Genomic DNA, 20,113 nt, shown 5'->3' on the forward strand with positions numbered 1-20,113 from the left:
GTACATTTCTCAGTCACTCATCCATACCTTAAACAGATACATACATATTGAGTACCTACAAAGTGGAAAAAAATATATTAAACTCTGCAGACAGAACAGATGGGAACACTGGCTCTTATTTAGCATAAGGGACAGATAAAGTTTAGCGTAAAGTCTAAATTCATACAGATACTACAAGAAAACAAAATTCTATGCTCACATGACAGCACTTGATCTAGAGTAGGCCCAGGGAAGAGGTCCCTGAGGAACAGACTGTTGCCCTGAGGAATGAAGAAGAAGCAGAAAGCAAAGGAGAAAGAAAGCCACTCTAGGTAGGGGACAACATGTGCTGAAGTTTTATTACAATCTGCTTCTAGCCAAGAGAAAGTAACAGGTACTAATTTACCCTCCTACCTGAAACAAGCAAAAACAAAACAGAAAAAAAAATACAATAAAAAATAATGATTTTTCAAGACAAAGAACTTCAGGTAATGAAAGACAACGCCCCAGCAGATCTCTAGCTTAAGATAATTTCCAGATCATGACACAGGGAGAAGGTACTAAGGTGACGTCTACCAGATACTCTTAGGTGAGATGATGAAATTGAGGGTCTGGTGAAACCAAGAAGATAGAGATCACAGGTCAGATCACTGAAGAGAAAAGGAAGATCAAGAAAGAGCTCTGAAGATCTACAGAGGGGCCTTCTGGAGTATTCAACAGAGTAATAAGCAGTGAATTCATATGAAGAAGCCACCTGAGACCAAGGAGAAAAAATATCTGAAAAGAATAAACTGCACCAGAAATAGTGGTGCTTCCTTTAGCTAGTTTGGAAAAATTCATAATTAACAGGGCAATGAATAGAGCAGTGAGAAAGGTCTTGCCTTGGTATTGGGAAATAATTAGCCTGAGGGCATTACTCTGGATTCACCCAACAGATGAAAAGAGCAAGACAATGAAGGATCAAACTGTTTATAAGTAACTTAACTAAAAAAAAGAAAAAGAAGAAGAGTAAAGTCATGGAAGCTATTTTTTTCCCAAATAAGTAGCAGATTATATGAAAAATATAATGAGATTATATGAGATTATATGAAAAATATAATCTCAGAGATGACAAATATTCTGGTTGGGAATAAACATATATTACAATCAAACACACACACAAAAGACTAGTAAGGATGACCTTGGTGAACTGTGAGAAAAATTTTAAATGGCCATGATACAATTCTCCAAAGAGTTAGGGGAACGAAAAAAAAAAGTATTTTGAAAAAATGACCACAAACTTTCTAAACTTCATGAGAACTGTAGTTCCACAGGCCGAGGTAGTATCTGTGTAGGACAGGAGAAACAAAAGTAAACTGCTGTAATTTTGTCATACTGCATACGATATGGTATAGTAGTACTTGAATGTGGACAGTGATAAGTTAGTCTCACACTATAAACACTACAACCACCACTAAAAGAGTGAAACAAAAGAGTTATAGCTAATTATCTAATATAAGGAAATAAACTAAGTCATACAAATCACTTGATATTCTAGAAGGAAACAAAAGAAGGGGAACAAAGAGCTGGTGAGGCAAACAGAAATCAATCAGCATGATAACAGATTAAACCTAACTGTATATATATATATATATATATATATAAATTACATTAAAAGAAAATCATATGAAAACTTCAATGTAAAGGCATATGATCAAACTGAATCAAATAGTAAGTCCAACTAAATGCCACCAACAAGAAATGCAAGTTGAAAATAAAGGCACACATTTGTTAAAAGCATGGAAAAAGATATATACACTAATACCTGACAAAAAAGGAAGCTGAGCTGGTGTGGCTATGCTAATACCAGACAAAGTAGTTGTCAGAGCACAGACTATAATCAGCAATAAACCAGACAATTTCACAATAGAAGGGTCAATCTATAGGAAGGATAATAATCCTCTACGTTTATGAACTTAACACTAGCTATAGAATGCATGAAGCAAGTATCCATTCATGATAGTGACTCTAACCAAAATGGGGATGGAAGAAATCTACCTTAATATAATAAAGGCTATATACCACAAACTAACAACCAACATTATATTCAATGGTGAAAAACTGATAACTTTCCCCTTACGATTGGGAACAAAGCAAGATGCCCATTGTTACCCCTTCTTTTTAACTTAGTACTAGAGGTTTTGGTCAGAACTATCAGACAAAATCAAGAAACAAAGGAATACAAGTCGGAAAGAAGTGAAACTATCACTACTTACAGATGATATATTATATTTAGAAAAATCCCAAAGACTCTATCAAAAAACAATAAATGAATATAGAAACAAAAAATGAATATAGCAAAGTGGCAGGTTCAAAATCAATATATAAAAATGATAGTAATTTAATAAGCAGACATTATGAAAATGGCCATCCTACCAAAAGCAATTTACAGATTTAATGCTATTCCAATAAAAATTTCAATGACATTCTTCAAAGAAATACAACAAATATTGATGAAATTCATATGGAGCCACCAAAAATCCAGAATAGCCAAAGCTCTCCTGGAAAAAAAAAAAAAAAGAAGGGAATGGAGGTATCACATTCCCAGACTTCAAGCTATACTACAAAGCCATAATAATCAAAACTGCATGGTATTAGAACAAGAACAGACACACGGACCAATGGAACAAAATAGAAAATTCAAAAATAAACCCAGATTTATGGGCAACTAATCTCTGACAAGGGAGCAAAGAATATGCAATGGAGCAAGGAAAGTTTGTTCAATAAATAGTGCTGGGAATACTGGGTCACCACATGCAAAAGAATGAAGCTTGACTGGTGCCTCACACCATGCACAAAAGCCAACTCAAAATGGATCAAAGAACTAGACATAAGACCTGAAACTATAAAATAAATAGAAGGAAATATAGGTAAAACACTACACGACATACACCTCAGTAATAACTTGAAAGACACATCACCCAAAGCAGTGATAGTGAAGGAACAGATAAACAGCTATGGCTACATCAAATTAAAGAGCTTCTGTACCACAAAAGAGACAGTAACCAAAACAAAGAGACACCCCACCAACTGGGAGAAAATTTTTGCACACAACACGAATGATAAAGGACTGATCACAAAAATCTACAAAGAGCTGCCGAGACACAACAAAGACAAAGTAAGCAACCCAGTCAAAACATGGGCAGAAGAGCTAAAAACAAATTTCTCCAAAGAGGAAATGCAAATGGCCAACAGGCATATGAAAAATTGTTCAACATCACTTGTAATCAGGGAAACGCAAATCAAAACTACAATGAGATACCATCTTACACCAGTGAGAATGGCACATATTAAAAAAAGTAGCAACAACACATGTTGGGGAGGATGTGGAGAAAAAGGAACCCTCCACTGCTGGTGGGAATGAAAACTGTTCCAACCACTATGGAGAGCTGTGTGGGTATTCCTCAATCTGCTAAAGATGGAGTTTCCATATGATCCAGCAATTCCACTCCTAAGGTATTTACCCAAAGGACACAGAAACATTAATTCAAAAGGGCGCCTGCACCCCTAGGTTTATAGCAGTACTATTTACAATAGGTAAGCTATGGAAACAATCATAATGCCCCAAAATAATTGACTGGATCAAGAAGCTGTGGTACATATACACAATGGAATATTATTAATCAATCAAAAAAGATAAATACATGCAATTTGCAGCAACATGGATGGAAATGGAAGGGATCATGCTCAGTGAAATAAGCCAGAAAGAAAAGAAAAATACCCGATGGTCTCACTCATAGCAGGAATTAAGAAAACCTAAATAAGGGATCAGGAAAAAGACTAATTATAATAAAGTAAAAATCAAAATCAACAAGCAACTATAGGGCCTCCCCTGGTGGTGCAGGCAGTTGAGTGCCGCACTGTGAAGCTGTCTGCAGCCTCTGGAGTGCCAATTCATTCCTCATATCCAATGAGGGTCCCACATGGTGCGGCAGAGCTCTCCTGTCTTGCCAGCTGCTCCCCTCAGCAATGTATCTCATCAGTCTGCCTATTCTGTTCCTAGCTCTGTCTCTGGTGAATCCTCTCACCCTCCCATGCATCTAGCCTATACCCCGGTTATTTATGTATAAATAAATAAATAAATAATCATTAAAAAAAGAAAAAAACAAGCATCTATAAACCAGACACCCAATACAGGGAAGGGGAGAAAGGAGTAGGATCAAAACAATGGGGATGGGAATTGTCTGGGGACTATAACCAAGATGAGAATGCATACATTGTACAAAAATGAAAAATGATGTAAAAAATATACAAAACTGAAAAAACAAAAAGAAAAATAAATAAATATAAAAAGAAAAAAATAAAATAAATGATTCATTTCTCTAATTTATCTTTCTCTTTTCTCTGACTACCCTTTTTTCCCTTCTTCCTTGCTTCCTTATTTTTCTTTGTTGTTCTTTCTCTAGTCTTTTTGAAGTTTCCTTTTATCATTTGTTACTATCACAAATAGCTATGTCTTGGACTTAAAGTCTGTTTGTTGTTGACTTATTAAAAATGTTATATTATTCAATAAACTATACATTATAAAAAAAGGCAATTTAAGAAAATTAAAAGGCAATTCACAGACTGGAAGAAAATTCTTGTAAAAACAAAGCTGATCAAGAAACTGTATTTTCAAAATGTCAGAACTCTCAAAACTCAACTAATAAGAAAACAACATAATTTTTAAATGATAAAAGATTTAGACACAGTTCAAAGAAGATATACAGATGGCAAATAAGCAAACAGAAAGATAGTCAATAGTATTGGTTATTTGGGAAATGCATACTAAAACCATAATAAAATACACATTTGAACACCTATCAGAATGGTAACATTAAAAAAACTGGCATCAGGGCCTCCCCAGTGCTTGAGCACCCTGCTGTCCACAGCCTCTGCAGTGCGGGTTCAGTTCCTGGCCAGTTGGGGAGAAACCCACATGGCGAGGCAGACCTCTCTTGCCTCACCCGCTGCTCCCCTCAGCAGTGTCTTCGGTCAGTCTGCCTGTTCTGCTTCCTGCTCTGTCTCTGGTGAATTCTCTCACCCTCCCGTGCCTCTGACTGTACCCCAGTTCTTGCATAAATAAATAAATCTTTAAAAAAAAACTGACAACACTGAGCGTTGATGAAGATATGGAAGAACTAGAAATCTCATAAGCTTTGGGTGGGAATGGAAAATGGCACAAGCCCTTTAGAAAACAATTTGGTAGTTTCTTAAGAAGGGAATATAAAGGGACTTGAGGAGACTTTGAGGGGTGATAGATGAGTTAACTATCTGGATTGTGAGGATGGTTTCATCTTTGTATACATATGTCAAAACTATCAAATTATACAATTTCTATAGGTGTGGTTTACCTAACAAAAGCTGTTGAAAACAAAAAGTCTTATTGTAGGAAAGACTACGCAGTCACTGAGACACAGATGAGAAAAGGACATGGAATAACACAAAATGCAACTAGTGGATGGTGGCCTTTAACCTAGAGCATTGAGAGATACTAGCTGGATTTTAAGGAAAGGGTAACATTATGAGATCTGAAGTTAAAACAATATATATGACAATTATGTGTGCAGTACAGAAGAAGGTTTCCAGAGGTAAAATGTCAGGGAAAACATATCTGAGGATATTTCAGTATTCTAGGAGGGAAATAATGGGAATCTGACTTCGAGGAAAGGCCTAGGAGAGAGCAGAGTCAACAAAAAGTATCATGGGGATTCTCACAGCTCTTTGGCTGGAAGTAATCAATAGCTCTCATTTCATCTCAATATAAAACATATTTCTGAGGTGAATAACATGAGAACAGATCTGTGCTCTATAGTGAAGTACTAGACAAAGTGTGCATGTGACACTACAGTATATGTGTTAAGCCTTTATAATTAAACAATGCTCCTACCTTTACAATTCATGCAAAGTTGTTCCATTAACAACGTACAATTCTCATGTTCCGAGTAAAACGAGTCACAACCTGTTGAGGCTGTTTCAGATGTCTGAGTTATGTCATCAGAGTCATCTGTAGGATTGATTTCCTGTTTGACATACAAATAAAAATATTTCAAAATGCTCAGTAACTATCAATAAATATGCTAAGTGTACAGAGGTGATAAATATTCACCTTTTTATAATAGCAAAAACACAGGTACTCCTTAAAGGAACTGACTTTCATGAAAAGGATACCTTTATATATGATTATTATTTATAAATTATTTTTAAAGTAAACATTTTTATAATGATTTAAGACTTTCAAGTTTTTCCTTATATCTTTTAAAATGTATTTTTACCACAGAATAATTTTTGTCCTTATTTATTCTTTACTATACCTTCTTCTCATTAGATGTTTTCTTTACAGGCCTATAAAAGAAAAGATTTATTTTCAGGCAAATAGTAAATAGCCAACTATAAAGAATATCAAAACCTATTGTTATTATATAAAATCTTCTAACCCATACGTTCCTAAAACGGGATTAAACACCAAGTAAAAAGAGTAATAACATTAAAGACCAAAAATGTACTGTAATATTAACAAATTATTAAATTACTTCAAATTAACAATCAAAAGACAAAAAGTAGAATCAATGTTATTTACATGATTTCATAGGAAACATATTCTCAGGTTTTTTGTGGTGGTCATTTTCAATAAAAAACAAGCTTTCACTGGTACTAAAACCTAACTGAGAAGTATTGTTCAAGTCCTTATATGAAAAGAAACCTTTTTAAATCATCATGGTGGTGGCATGTATGGTAACATACATCTGAAGAGATATGAACCTATCACCTAAAATATAGACAGGGTTGTAAATGAGATGCTACAATAAAAAGAGAAAAAAAATCGCTCATCCTCATCTATCGCATTTCAGGAGTATCTTTCAGATAAAGTTCATTTTCTCTTGCCTCAGTAAGTATGCCAGATTATGCTGTTTTATTTTCAGTAAAACGTAATCACTGCTAATATTCCTTTGTCAAGACAGGAAGAATTTATAGATTTTACCTTCCAACATCCTGATTGTTTTCATGTCTCCTGCTGTCACCTTGCTCCGGAAATACTACACCAGCCGTCTCATGTGTTACTGTCAGAGGTTCTGTTGGCATATTAATTACATAGGTGCTTTTCTTTCCTTTTTTTCTAGTAAAGCCAGGAACTCTAGTTGAAAATCCATAAGAAACTGTTTTAGAGGAAATCTATTGTAAACATTAAAAAAAAAAAAAAAGGAAAAATTCCAAAACTTATCTAACCTACTTCATTTATTGACTCGGAAAGCCATGATGAAGTAACAACCATAAGCAAGGAAACATACTCCTTGCATCACTAACAAAAGACCCTGACCAAGGAACCAGCTAACTAACAAAACAAACCCTAGAAATTTGACTACAGAATTGAGGCTAAAACAGGGAAAGGAGAGGAGAAGGTGACAAAGGAACAGGGATGAGAATCCAGCGGTCTAGGATAAAGCACTCTGGGTGCTTTGGCGGTGGGGATCGTGTGGTAACATCCACCTGATGAGGTGGGAACCTGTCCCCTCAAACATACACAGGCTTGTCAACCAATGTTCCTTCGATGAAGTCACCCAAAACTGACTGGTCCTCATTGTTACCTCTCAGCAGTATTTGTCTGACAAGTGTAAGATTTTTCTTGTGTTAGCCTATAAGCTACATCATACAGTCTGAGTTCCAGAAGAGTAATCACTGCTAATATTCCTTTACCTATACAGGAAGAAATTATAGACATTGCTGCCATTATTCTGTCTTGATTCATGTCTTCTGCTGTCACCAGTCACTGAATGCAAAACACCAGACTTCCTGCTTACTTTAGGCACAGATACTGGTGAATTACATGTTTCATTTTTGCTCTTCTTTACTCCATTTTTATGTAAGCCAGGCATATTACTTTTGAAAAAGAAACAAAATAAAGCTAATTAAAAAAAATACTTATGATGATTTAAAACACAACTTTTGTAAAATAAAAATAAAATGGGAAGGGTTGAAGAGAAACAGGAAAAACAAAAACGAAAGAACAATCAGGTTACAAAATGTAAAATACTGGAACAGAAGTCACCACAGTAATTTTGAAAACTACTAAATGCTAAATTTAAAACCTAGAGTTCACTGACTCAAAGTTATGACACACAGATGTGGAAATACTAATTAGCCAAATATGATGCTTATCAATTTCTTTTAAATATAATAACATGTAAATGGAAAAATACTATTAGAAACATACAATATGAATGAGGAAATCCAGGAAATATGCTGGGGCTGGGGTGAAAATGCTTATATGTTGGTTTGACTTCTGGTTCATGATCAAATAAGTCATAATTCATCATGCCCCCTTCCAAGAACAATTTGGTGTCACCCATGGACAAAACAAAATGCCTTTCTGAGAGTTGAGTGTTCCAGTCCCATACACAAGAGATCTCAGAGGGATGGCAGCTTCGTTGTAGTGTGTACAGGCTCACAGACCAGTCTCAGCAGTGGACCCTGCAGGGCCCAAGACTTGGCTCCACACACTCTTAAGCTGCATCCAGGAACAGCTGGAAAACCCTGCCTTCAGCAATCACTCCAGATGGGGCAGCATTCATTGAACTGCAGACCTTAATTTCCATTCTCCCCAAAGCCTATTTAGAGGAACAGGTGGTTGTGTTCAAAAACACCATGTCACACAGCATACATTTCTCCTACCATGGGGAACAATACAGACAAACATCGTAAGTTAATTTTACATACTGACAGTTCATAATTCTGTGGCAAGAATTTTTTTAAACTCCTATAATTTACTAGTTGCTTCTTTAAGTAATAGCATATAAATAGTTTTTCTACTCATCAGATCCATTTGACCTTATATAAAATACCATATACAAGTAAAAGGTTTAAAAGTGAGGAAATATATGACTGAGCTTAAACCCCACAATGCAGAACATGCATAGAGCAAATACTGCATATTGCAGAGAGCCAAAGGAATCCCAAAGAGCATATAATTGACAAGTAGACTTTCACCAGGGACCCACACAAAACTGTTTAGTCTAAGTGAGAATTAGTATAAAATGTAAAATAAAACACACAGATTAAACTCCATTCACTCAGTGAGCCTTCAGGGGATAATATTCCAGCCCAGTTTGGGCACTGAAATAATAGAAGAGATCAGACCAAAATCCTACCCTTGAGAATGAAGTAAACAGATGATGAACTCGATGTCAAAACATATATCCTGCTAGAGTATACTATAGCAGAGATAAGGAAATTTGGAGGTTTGTAAGCAGGGAAGGCATAAGAATAAGACTCAAAATGGCCAACCCCTCAGATATTGCTGAGAAAGTAGCTTGTGAAGGAATGAAAGGAGCAATCATAAGGATATCAGAAGATAAATCATTCCAGTTAGAATCAACAGCAAGTACAGGGGTATGTCTTCAGGGTGACAGAATGTTGAAAAGGTCAACATGGTTGGAGCACAACGGAAGGGACAGAATATGGAAATTCTTTTTTTCTAAGATTTATTTATTTATGCATACAATAACTGAGGTGCAAGCCAGAGGTGTCAGGAGGTGGTGAGAGGATTCACCAGAGATAGAGTGGGGAACAGAACAGGTAGACTGACTGAAATACACTGCTGAGGGGAGCAGCGGGTTGGACAGGAGAGGTGGCTGTGCCATATGGGTCACCTCCCTGACCGGCCAGGGATCAAAATCATGCTGCAGAGGCTGTGGATAGCTTTACAGTATTGTGCTCAACCACTTGTGCCACCAGGGAGGCCCCCTAGAATACGGAAATTCAAGTGACAGTGAGAGACAGAGACTTCAGGGAGACAAAAACTGATCTAAGGGGAACAGAAAGTGTAGGGGTTGCTTTGTATTTGAAGAACATTGGCATGTACTGCGACTGAAGAGGGAGTCAAAACAGAGGAACAGCATAATCTTTGCTATGTCAAAATAGGCCACTGATTTTAAAGAGTAAAAAAGACAGATACTAAGAAACCAAATAAAAGTTTTGGACACTAGTAAAGAGAGCAGATGATTTGGGATTCAACATGTAACAGGATATTGGCTTCGGGATATATTTGGCAGGGAAACCTGACAAGATTGACCATCAGATTCAATGTCAGAAGCAAAAGAAAGAGAAAGATAACAACCAAAGTGACACCCAACACATTGACAGAACAAGGGATGCCACTAAGGAACTAATACTCTGCAAGAGTGAAGACATGAACAGAAGAACTGGTGTGAGAAACAATATCAGTAATTCAATTGGAGAAAAGGGAAACTTGCATAACAACAACCATCCATCAAAAAGAATGATATCCAGCAAGGGATTTGATTTCAGTAATCAAGAAAAAAAGATCTGAAGTGGAAATATCATTTTGGAATCATTAATAAATACAAGGAAATAAAAGTCATGTGACAGAGGATCAAGGACTGAATCCTGGGATTTTTACTTTACTCAAAAGTAGGGTGGAGTTGAAGAGCTAGGAAACACAGACTGAGGTAGAAGAAAAGGAAATACATCAGGGACACAGGTAAGTGAGTTCTCCCTCTGAAAATGCCAGACCTGTAATCAAATGAAAGCAATGTTGCAGTAAAGAGATTTCCATTAAGGAAAACTTAGCCTATCAGTCTAAAACAGTATGTGTGGATACAGTGATGTGAAAAATTGGCAGTAATCTTTAAAAAGCAACTTTGGAGGAGGGGTGGGTAAGAAGTTTACTGGAGCGAATTCAAAGTGAAAATAAGGAGGAGGATGGATGTTGCTGTAGGACTTAGCTAAGTAGTATGACAGTGGAGGATCCTGTTCTCTTCTTGTTTTACTGTAGATTCCAACACCCAATAGTGATTATTCAGGACGTTTTATTACTAAAATTTTTCTTAATTTTCAGTGTGGTAATAATTGGTAAACATGGCAGACCAATTCAAAATATTTATAAAATTAAGAAAGCAAGGTTTCTGAAATGTTTCCATTCATGGAAATGAATCTATTCATTGAATCTTTCATACAAAACAAAGTATTTAATGTAAAACAGCTCCTCCACAATATAACTAAACAAAGAAACAAGCAAAATTAAACCAAAACAGCCCCTGGAAATATGGCTGCAGAACTGAGGCTACTATACGGTGACAGGAGACAGAGAAAACAGAACAGAGGGAGCCCAGATATACACTAAAGCACTATGAGTGCTGTGATGGTGGGTGTCTTGTGGTAAAGTACATCTTGCGATGTGTGAACCTATCCCACCACACATACAGAGGCTTGAAAAACAATGTTCCCTCAGTGAAATAAGAAAAGAGTCACTGGACCTCCTCTTTCCACTTTTAGCAGTATTTGTCTGAAAAGGCTGAGCCTTCTCGTACTTTGCCTAGCACACTATACCATGCTGCTTGATTTCCAAACAAATAATCACTGCTAATATTCCTTTAAGATTAGAGGGAGAATTATGGATTTTACCTTCTGGCATTCTCATCTGAGTCATATCTCCTGGCATCTACATTCACTGGAAGTTCAGCACCAGCCTGCTCGCTGACTTGACCCACATAATCTGGTGAAGACCATGGATCAGTTTGGCTTTCCTTTACTGCATTCTTCTGCAAGCTAGGATCCGTCCTTTAAAAAACAAACCATGTGAAAGCTAATGTTTATTAAGAAATCTTCTGATAAAGACTAATAAAACATCTTTTATAAATACCACAACTTAGTCATTGATTAATTTTTGAAATATTTATGAAGAAGTAAAAATGAAAAGCAAGGAAACAAACCCCATGCTGCAAAGTCAGATATGCAATCATGATACTATCTGATAGCTAAGAGCACATATATGGCATGCTGAAAGTGAGCACAATGGAGGCTTTGCAGAGGAGGTAAGAAGACACAGAGGGAAGAAAACCATTCCACATGGAGGTTACAACATGCATACAAAGATAAGGCACATCACAACTATGTGTTCCCAAAAACTTGAAAGTGTAAGATCAAAACACTGAGAGATGAGTGACCCAGAAATTCTGATATATCTTGAAAGCTACACAAGTGTCTAAGTTCACTGCCAAATACTATTGACTCTAGGCAAGAATGTACTAATAAGATGTGTCATGTGATATTGGCCTTTTGTAATGCAATAATGTGCAACTGATTGAAAAATTTTGGGTTGTTGGAAAAGTCATGACATATTTTTTCTGTGTTTTTCAAGCAAAAATGTATCATGACTTTTCCAAGAGTCCAACAGTATGAAACAGATATAATGGAAAAATTCTAAGAAATATCTCATGGGTGAGAATAGATTAACTTTTAAAACAACCATCTGTTGGAAAGACATCAGGGTCCTGACCAAATAAGTTTTACTTCATCAGGTCCCCACCAAGAACCACAATTTGGCATCACTCATAGAAAAAAAAAAATAGGCCTTTCTAATATCTGCGGGTTCGAGTACCAACACCAAGGGATCTAAGAGGAGACTTAGGTGCAGTGTATAAGGTGAGGAATTAAGACAAGAGGTCTAAAGAATAATGAAAATTTGGGAGGACATTAGCATATATAAAAAGTGGCAGTCATGAGACAAAAGATCAAAGCCAATTTTGGGATACTTCAATCCCTAAAATAGGAAGTGGGATTGAAGAAATTGAACAAATATATTGAGGTGGAAGAATGAGAAGTGCACAGCAGACACCTAGTAATGAGTTCTCCCCCTTAAAAAAGAGTCCTGGAGTTAAATGAAGATATGATGTTGGAGGAGAGAGATTTCCACTGAAGAAAATATAGCCCATCAGTGTAAAAAGTATGTGTGGATAAAATGAACACTTGGTGGTGACTGATCAAAGGCAGTTTGGAAGAGCGGTAAGTGGAGAAATTAAAAGTGCAAGTTCAAGAGTGAATATAAAAGAGGAACTAGGGGATGGACAAACAGTTCTGTATGACTCATAAGCTTAGGACTATGACTGTGGAGGATCCCATTTTCTTCTTTGACTGTAGTTTGCAATACCCAATCATGATTATTTACTATTTTTGTATTGCAATGCTTTTTTTAGTCACATCCATTTACACTCAAAGGTCAACTAAATGGCAAACAATTCAAAGCATTCATATAATACCTGCAAATAACAGCAAAGGTCTCTGGAATGTGTCTATTTATTGAATTGATTCTATTCATTGAATTCATGAATAGAAAACTGAGAAATTTATTGCAATAAGCTTTTCCACAAATAACCAAAATAGGAATTGGAAACACTACCAAAACATACACTGGAAATATAACTGGAGAATTAAATCTATTTGAAGGTAAGGTGATGAGACAGAAGAGAGAGAGGCCCAAAGTTTACAGTAAAGTACTATGGGTGCTTTGGTAGCGGGTATTTTATGGTAACACACATCTAATGAACTATGAAACTAGCACCAAAATCATACACAGGCTTGTAAGCCATTATCTCTTGCATGAAGTGACAAAAAGCACATTGGGTCCTGTTTTCTTTTTTTTTTTTTAAGATTTATTTATTTATTTATACAAGAGCTGGGGTACAGGTCAGAAGCATGGGAGTTTGAGAGAATTCACCAGAGCCAGAGCAGGGAGCAGAACAGGCAGACAGACTGAAGACACTGCTGAAGGGAGCTGCGGGTGAGACAGGAGAGGTCTGCAGTTTAAATATAAAGTTGGGGATCACTAGCACATACAAGAAAGTAACAGTCATGTTTTTGTTAGAAGACAGAAGATCAAGGACTGAATGTTAAGGCTCCTCCTCAATTTGGATAAAAGGAGGATGCAGTTGAAGAGAAATAGGAAACACAGACTAAGATAGAAGAACAAGAAATGCTTGGGGGGAACCTGATACATGAGTTGAACCTCAGAAAATACAAGTCCCGAGAAGCAAATGGAGAAATTATTTTGAAGGAGAGATTTCCATTATGCAAAACTGTTCACTCTTTTTGATGGATGGCTGTTGTTATGCAAGTTTCACTTTTCTCCAATTGAATTACTGATATTGTTTCTCACACCAGCGTGAACACAGAAAAATTAGGGGATGGACAGTTCTGTAGGACTTAGGTTAGTGTCACAGCCATGGAGGAGACCATTTTCTTCTTCGGCTGTATTTTGCAATACCCAATCAGAATTATTTAGTATTTTTGGTACTACTCTACTTTATATCAAACCACCTCTTTGTGACATTCAATGGACAACAAAACGGTGGAACAATAAAAATTTATAAAATCTTATAAGAAAATATTCTGAATGTTTCTATTAATTGAATTTGTAGATCACTGTAAATAGAGCTCAAAGTATTTACAGCAACAGATCTCCTCAACAAAGTCACTAAACAAAGCAAATGACAAAATTAAAAAAAAAAAAACAACAAATATAGGACATAGGACTGAAAAATTGAGGCTGAGTGTGGGAGAGTTAGACAGGGTGACAACACAAAGGAGGGGCCTACGGTCTAGAGTAAAGCAGTGTGGGTGTGATGGTGGAGGGTGTCCTGTGGTAGCATCCATCTGATGAGGTGTGAACTTATCCCCTAAATCATACACAGGTTGTAAATGAATGTTCCCTCAACAAAGGGGCAAAACACAAAGTGATTCTCATAGTTCATAGTTTGGCAGTATTAGTCTGATCAGGGTGAGATTTCTCTTGCCTTGGACTGTCAACTGTATTATGCTGCTTGTTTCCCACACAGTAATCACTGCTAACAATCCTTTAAACTGAAAGGAAAGTTTATAGATTTTACCTTCGGGGAATCTCAACTGGGTCATGACTCCTGTGATTCACATTCACTGGAAGGGCAGGACCACTCTTCTTGTTGATTTGGCCAACAGATTTTGATGAAGGTGTTAAAATATTGTTTCGCTTTTTTGCTAACTTCTTCAGGAAACCAAGAACCCTCCTTGAAAAACAAAAGTAACAACAACATATGCAGGAAAATACTTCTTTGCTTCAAAGCCACAAGTCCAATTCTGATACCATGTAATAGTACATTTATGATATGCTGTAGGTGAGCATCTGGGAGGTTTTAAAATGGGGGTATAGGGAGGGGGCGGAGCAACATGGCGGCGAGGAGAAGCTGCGAGTAAGATCTCCCATTAAAAAAAGTGAATAGGGAGGAAAAGCGGCAGGTCCCAGTGAGAACTGGGACACGGAAGATAAACGGGTGACTCCAGCAAACTGCCCAAAGAAGAAAGTGGCCATAAAAGAGGACCAGAAGGGAGGGAAGCGCAGAACCCTGCTCCCCTCCCCCGCCCACAGAGGCGGCACTCTCCGACCGGCAGAGGGGAGGAAACAACAAACCAAAACGGCCAACAAGAAAAACGGACGCAGCAAGCGGGACTGTGAGTGGAAAGGAACTATTTCAGCCACCACACCCCGTGAACGGGAGCTGTGGAGAACCCTGCAGGATTCGCCGCGGCGGTGAGCGAACGGCTCCGGGCGCCATTAGAGAAGAACAAAGACCCCGGGAGACGCGCACACAGCCCGGGCTGCCGGTAAGCTTGCGCGGATAGCGGTGCGCTCGGCGCGCTTGAAAAGCAAGTGCAGACCAGGATCGCGGCTGCCCAGGTCCCCGCGCCTGCGACCTAGGCTTGGGAGACGACCTAGGCTTGCGGGGAGACGCGCGGAGGTCCTCACTGAGGTGAAGGTCCCTCCCTGAGTGAGCAGGAACCAGGCGCCCAGGCAGGGGAGCGGTGCAAAAGGCGCCCTTCCCGCGCCACTGAACTGGGCTACAGCCCGCGTCCTGGAACTGAGGGCTTTGGAACTGAGACCCGGGGCACGAAATTAGGGGCGTGGGTTCCCCACGACGGTGGGGCACAAGGCAGACACAGCACCCCAAAGCCGTTGAGGTGTACCCTACCATCTCCGCTTTGCTCCCTGTCCCACGGCGTGGAAAATCAGCTCCCCAAGGGCTCTAGGAGAGATCTCTGGCGCCACCTAGCGACTTGTAGACAGCACAGGCTCCTGAAGGAACTAGTGGCCAGCTGGGGAGTTAGCCCACACCCGGCCCCTTCCGAACAAGTAGTCTGAGCCCACAGGGAGAGCGAGCACCCACAGCCAGGGCAGACCAGGCACGCAGAAGAGTGTGCCTGACACCGGACGCGCAGGGAGTGTGTCCCACATCACCATTTTAGAACAGGGACATTTCTTCAGTAAAGACTACCTGAAGAAGGCTTCCTCAGGAGCCAGAGGTGAGCGGGGGAAGTTCGCCCACGCCAGACCCCCTCTGGCCTGCAGTCCAAGCCCAGAGGGGGAGCAGGAACCCACCGCCGGGGCAGACCAGGCGCACAGGGGAGTGTGTCCCCACATCGACATTTTAGGACAGGGACCTTTCTCCAATAAAGACTGCTTGAAACTGACAGATGACTCCAGGAGGAACCAGAGGGGAGAAGAGAAGCCCACCCAAGATGCCGGCCAGTCCCAACAACACAGTGTCCCAACGCATACGGCAAATTAGAAAACAGACAGTAGGGAGGAGAAGAACCACACGCAACCTAGCAACTCTCCAGAGAAAAAGCACACCACAAAAAGAAAACCAGCCCCCAGATTGCAACGACAGTAACTTGGAAGAACTTCTGAGCCTTCCAGAAAGAGAATTTAAAATTGCCGTGATTAAAAAACTGAGAGAAGTCATAAAGGAAAACAATGATAAGGGAAAAATAATCAACGATCAGAAGAATGAAATTGAGTCCCTAAAGAGGGAAGTAAAAGAAATGCAGGAGATCAAAGAATTAGTGGAAGAACTAAAGAATTCTGGGAAAAGCAATGAAAGCAGAATTGATGAAATGGAAGAACGAATAAGTGCTCTTGAAGACACAGAAATAAAAAGAACCAAAACAGAAAAGGAAAGAGAAGTATGAAGGAAAAAGAATGAAGAAAGACTTCGGGAACTATCTGACTCCATGAGGAAAGGAAATATAAGAGTTATAGGAATACCAGAAGGAGAGGAGAGAGAAGTAGGAACAGAGAAAATATTCAAAGAGATAATTGAAGAGAACTTCCCAAATGTGAAGAAGGAGCTGAAAATTGATATACAAGAAGCAAGAAGAACACCAAACTTCCACGACGAAAGAAAAAATACAGCAAGACACATAATAGTAAAGCTCCCAAGAATCCAGTACAAGGAAAAAATAATGAAGCTGGCAAGAGGGAAGAAACAGATAACATTCAAAGGAAAGCCAATCAGGCTGACATCAGACTTCTCCGAAGAAACACTACGGGCAAGGAGAGAGTGGAGGGACATAGTCAACAGACTCCAAGAAAACAGATGCCAACCAAGAATACTCTATCCCGCAAAGCTCTCCTTCCTCTTTGAAGAAAGAATATGGACCTTCCCAGACAAACAGAAACTCCGGAATTTCATTGCAAATAAACCCCCACTCCAAAAAATACTACAAGGAGTCCTAAAGCCAGAACCTCAGAGGGACGAATAACAATGAAAGAAGGCCAAAAAAAAAAAAAAGTTATTAAAAGAATAAATAAATAAGATCAAAGGAAAGACAAACACAATGGCAAATACAGATGTTAACATATCAATATTAACTCTAAATGTAAATGGACTAAACTCTTCAATAAAAAGACACAGAGTTGCAGCCTGGATTAAGAAACAAAACCCAACCTTTTGCTGTCTCCAGGAAACACATTTAGCTACAAAAGATAAAAATAGGCTCAAAGTCAAAGGATGGAAAACAATCCTACAAGCAAATGGGCCAAAAAAGAAAGCAGGAAAAGCTATACTTATATCAGATAAAACAGATTTCAAACTCAAAAAGATAAAAAGACACCCCAATGGTAACTACATTATGATCAAGGGGACAATACTTCAAGAAGAAATAACACTCATTAACATATACTCACCAAACGAAGGAGCACCAAAATATATCAGACAACTGTTGTCTTCTCTGAAACAGACATCAGAGAAAAACACATACGTAGTGGGAGACTTCAACACACCACTATCAACAATGGATAGATCAACAAGACAAAAAATAAGTAAAGAAACCAAAGCTCTAAATAAGGACCTAGAGCAATTGGGCTTAACAGACATCTATAGAACACTAAACCCCAAAAAAACGGAGTACACACATTTTTCTCAAGCGCACACGGATCATTCTCCAGGATCGATCACATACTGGGTCACAAGACAAACATCAACAGATACACCAAGATTGAAATCATACCAACCATCTTTTCTGACCATGAAGGCATCAAACTAGAACTAAACCATAAAAAGAAGGCAAGGAACTTTCCTACCTCATGGAGATTAAAACCACACTACTGGAAGACCACTGGACTAATGAGGAGATCAAAGGAAATTAAAAATTTTTTGAATTGAACGACAAGGAGGACACCAATATCCTAATGTATGGGATGGCAGCAAAAGCAGTAATAAGAGGAAAATATAGCAATAGAAGCTCACATCAAGAAACAAGAAAGAAACTCAAGAAACAACCTAATCTCGAAGCTCAAAGATCTAGAAAAAGAACAACAAAAAACCCCAAAACCAGTAGAAGAAAAGAAATAATAAAAACCCAAAGCAGAAATTAAATGAATTGAAACTAAAAAACAATCCAAAGATCAATGAAACCAAGAGCTGGTTCTTTGAAAAAATCAATAAAATAGACAAACCCCTAGCCAGGCTCACAAAAGGAAAAAGGGAGAAAGCACAAATAACACAGGATCATCAATGAAAGAGGAGAAATCACAACGGACACAGAGCAGAAATAAAAAGAATAATCAGTAACTACTATGAACAGTTATATGGAAATAAGTTAAATAATCTAGAGGAGATGGACCAAATTCCTACAACTCTACAATCACCCAAGCTAGATAAGAAGAAATAGAAAACCTAAACAGACCAATTACAATTAGCGAAATTGAAATGGTAATTCAAAAACCTCCCCAAAAACAAAAGCCCAGGACTTGATGGATTTACAATGAATTCTACCAAACATTCGAGACGAATTAGTGCCTATCCTTCACAAACTCTTCCAAAAAATTGAGAAGGAAGGGACAATACCAAACACGTTTATGAAGCCAACATTACACTAATACCAAAACCGAACAAGGACAACACAAAAAAGGAAACTACAGGCCAATCTCCCTAATGAACCACTGATGCAAAATCCTCAATAAAATTTTAGCCATCAGAATCCAACAATGTTCATAAGATAATTCACCACGACCAAGTAGGATTCATTCCAGGGGCACAAGGATGGTTTAACATCCGAAAATCAATCAACGTTATCCAACAACAAAACGAAAATATAAAAACCATATGATAATATCAATAGATGCTGAGAAAGCTTTCGACAAAGTGCAACACCCATTCATGATAAAATCCCTTGAAATTCTTGGGATACAAGGAACATACCTCAACATCATAAAGGCCATCTATGACAAGCCAACAGCCAGCATTCATTCTCAATGGTGAAAAGCTGAAAGCAATTCCATTAAGATCTGGAACAAGACAAGGATGTCCACTCTCACCACTGCTTTTCAATATAATACTGGAAGTCCTAGCCAGGGCAATAAGACAAGAGAAAGACATCCAAGGAATCCCAAATAGGAAAAGAAGAAGTCAAACTATCACTATTTGCCAGACGATATGCTATTATACATAGAGAACCCCAAAAACTCCACAGAAAAGCTTAATTCAACTCATCAATCAGTTCAGTAAAGTGGCAGCGATACAAAATCAACATGCAAAAGTCAGTAGCCTTCCTATACACAAACAAATAAATCTGAAGAAGAAGAAATCAAAAAAAACCATCCCTTTTGTTATTGAAACAAAAAAATCAAATAGTTGGGAATAAATCTAACAAAAGAGATAAAGGACCTATACAAAGAAAACTATAAAACACTGTTAAAAGAAATAGAAGAAGACACAAAGAAATGGAGAGACCTCCCCTGCTCGTGGATTGGAAGAATAAACATTATTAAAATGGCCATCCTTCCAAAAGCAATATACAGATTCAATGCTATTCCAATCAAAATTTCAATGTCATTCTTCAAAGAAATAGAAACAATTATTGATGAAAATTCATATGGAATCACAAAAAACCCCGAATAGCCAAAGCTCTCCTGAAAAAAAAAAGAAGGGAATGGAGCATTACACTCCCAGACTTCAAACTATACTACAGCCATAATCAATCAAAACTGCATGGTATTGGAACAAGA

The 20,113-nt window shown here is 38.1% G+C and overlaps 1 protein-coding gene across 1 annotated transcript in view; it reads right to left on the reverse strand.

Moving 5' to 3' along the window:
* Nucleotides 1–1,213: 1,213 nt before the first annotated feature.
* The window catches only part of LOC119243989 (uncharacterized), a 58,958-nt gene continuing 40,058 nt past the window's right edge, over nt 1,214–20,113 (reverse strand). Inside the window, exons 12-18 of the mRNA XM_037509790.2 lie at nt 14,679–14,834; nt 11,419–11,574; nt 7,693–7,875; nt 6,980–7,132; nt 6,312–6,342; nt 5,888–6,020; nt 1,214–1,305 (exon numbers count right to left, since the gene is read on the reverse strand). Coding sequence (XP_037365687.1) covers nt 1,214–1,305; nt 5,888–6,020; nt 6,312–6,342; nt 6,980–7,132; nt 7,693–7,875; nt 11,419–11,574; nt 14,679–14,834 — 904 coding nt within the window. The remainder of the gene's footprint in view (nt 1,306–5,887; nt 6,021–6,311; nt 6,343–6,979; nt 7,133–7,692; nt 7,876–11,418; nt 11,575–14,678; nt 14,835–20,113) is intronic.

This window comes from Talpa occidentalis, unplaced genomic scaffold (genome assembly GCF_014898055.3).
Source record: "Talpa occidentalis isolate TD23 unplaced genomic scaffold, MPIMG_talOcc4v2.1 talOcc4.14, whole genome shotgun sequence".
NCBI classification, from domain to species: Eukaryota; Metazoa; Chordata; class Mammalia; order Eulipotyphla; family Talpidae; genus Talpa; species Talpa occidentalis.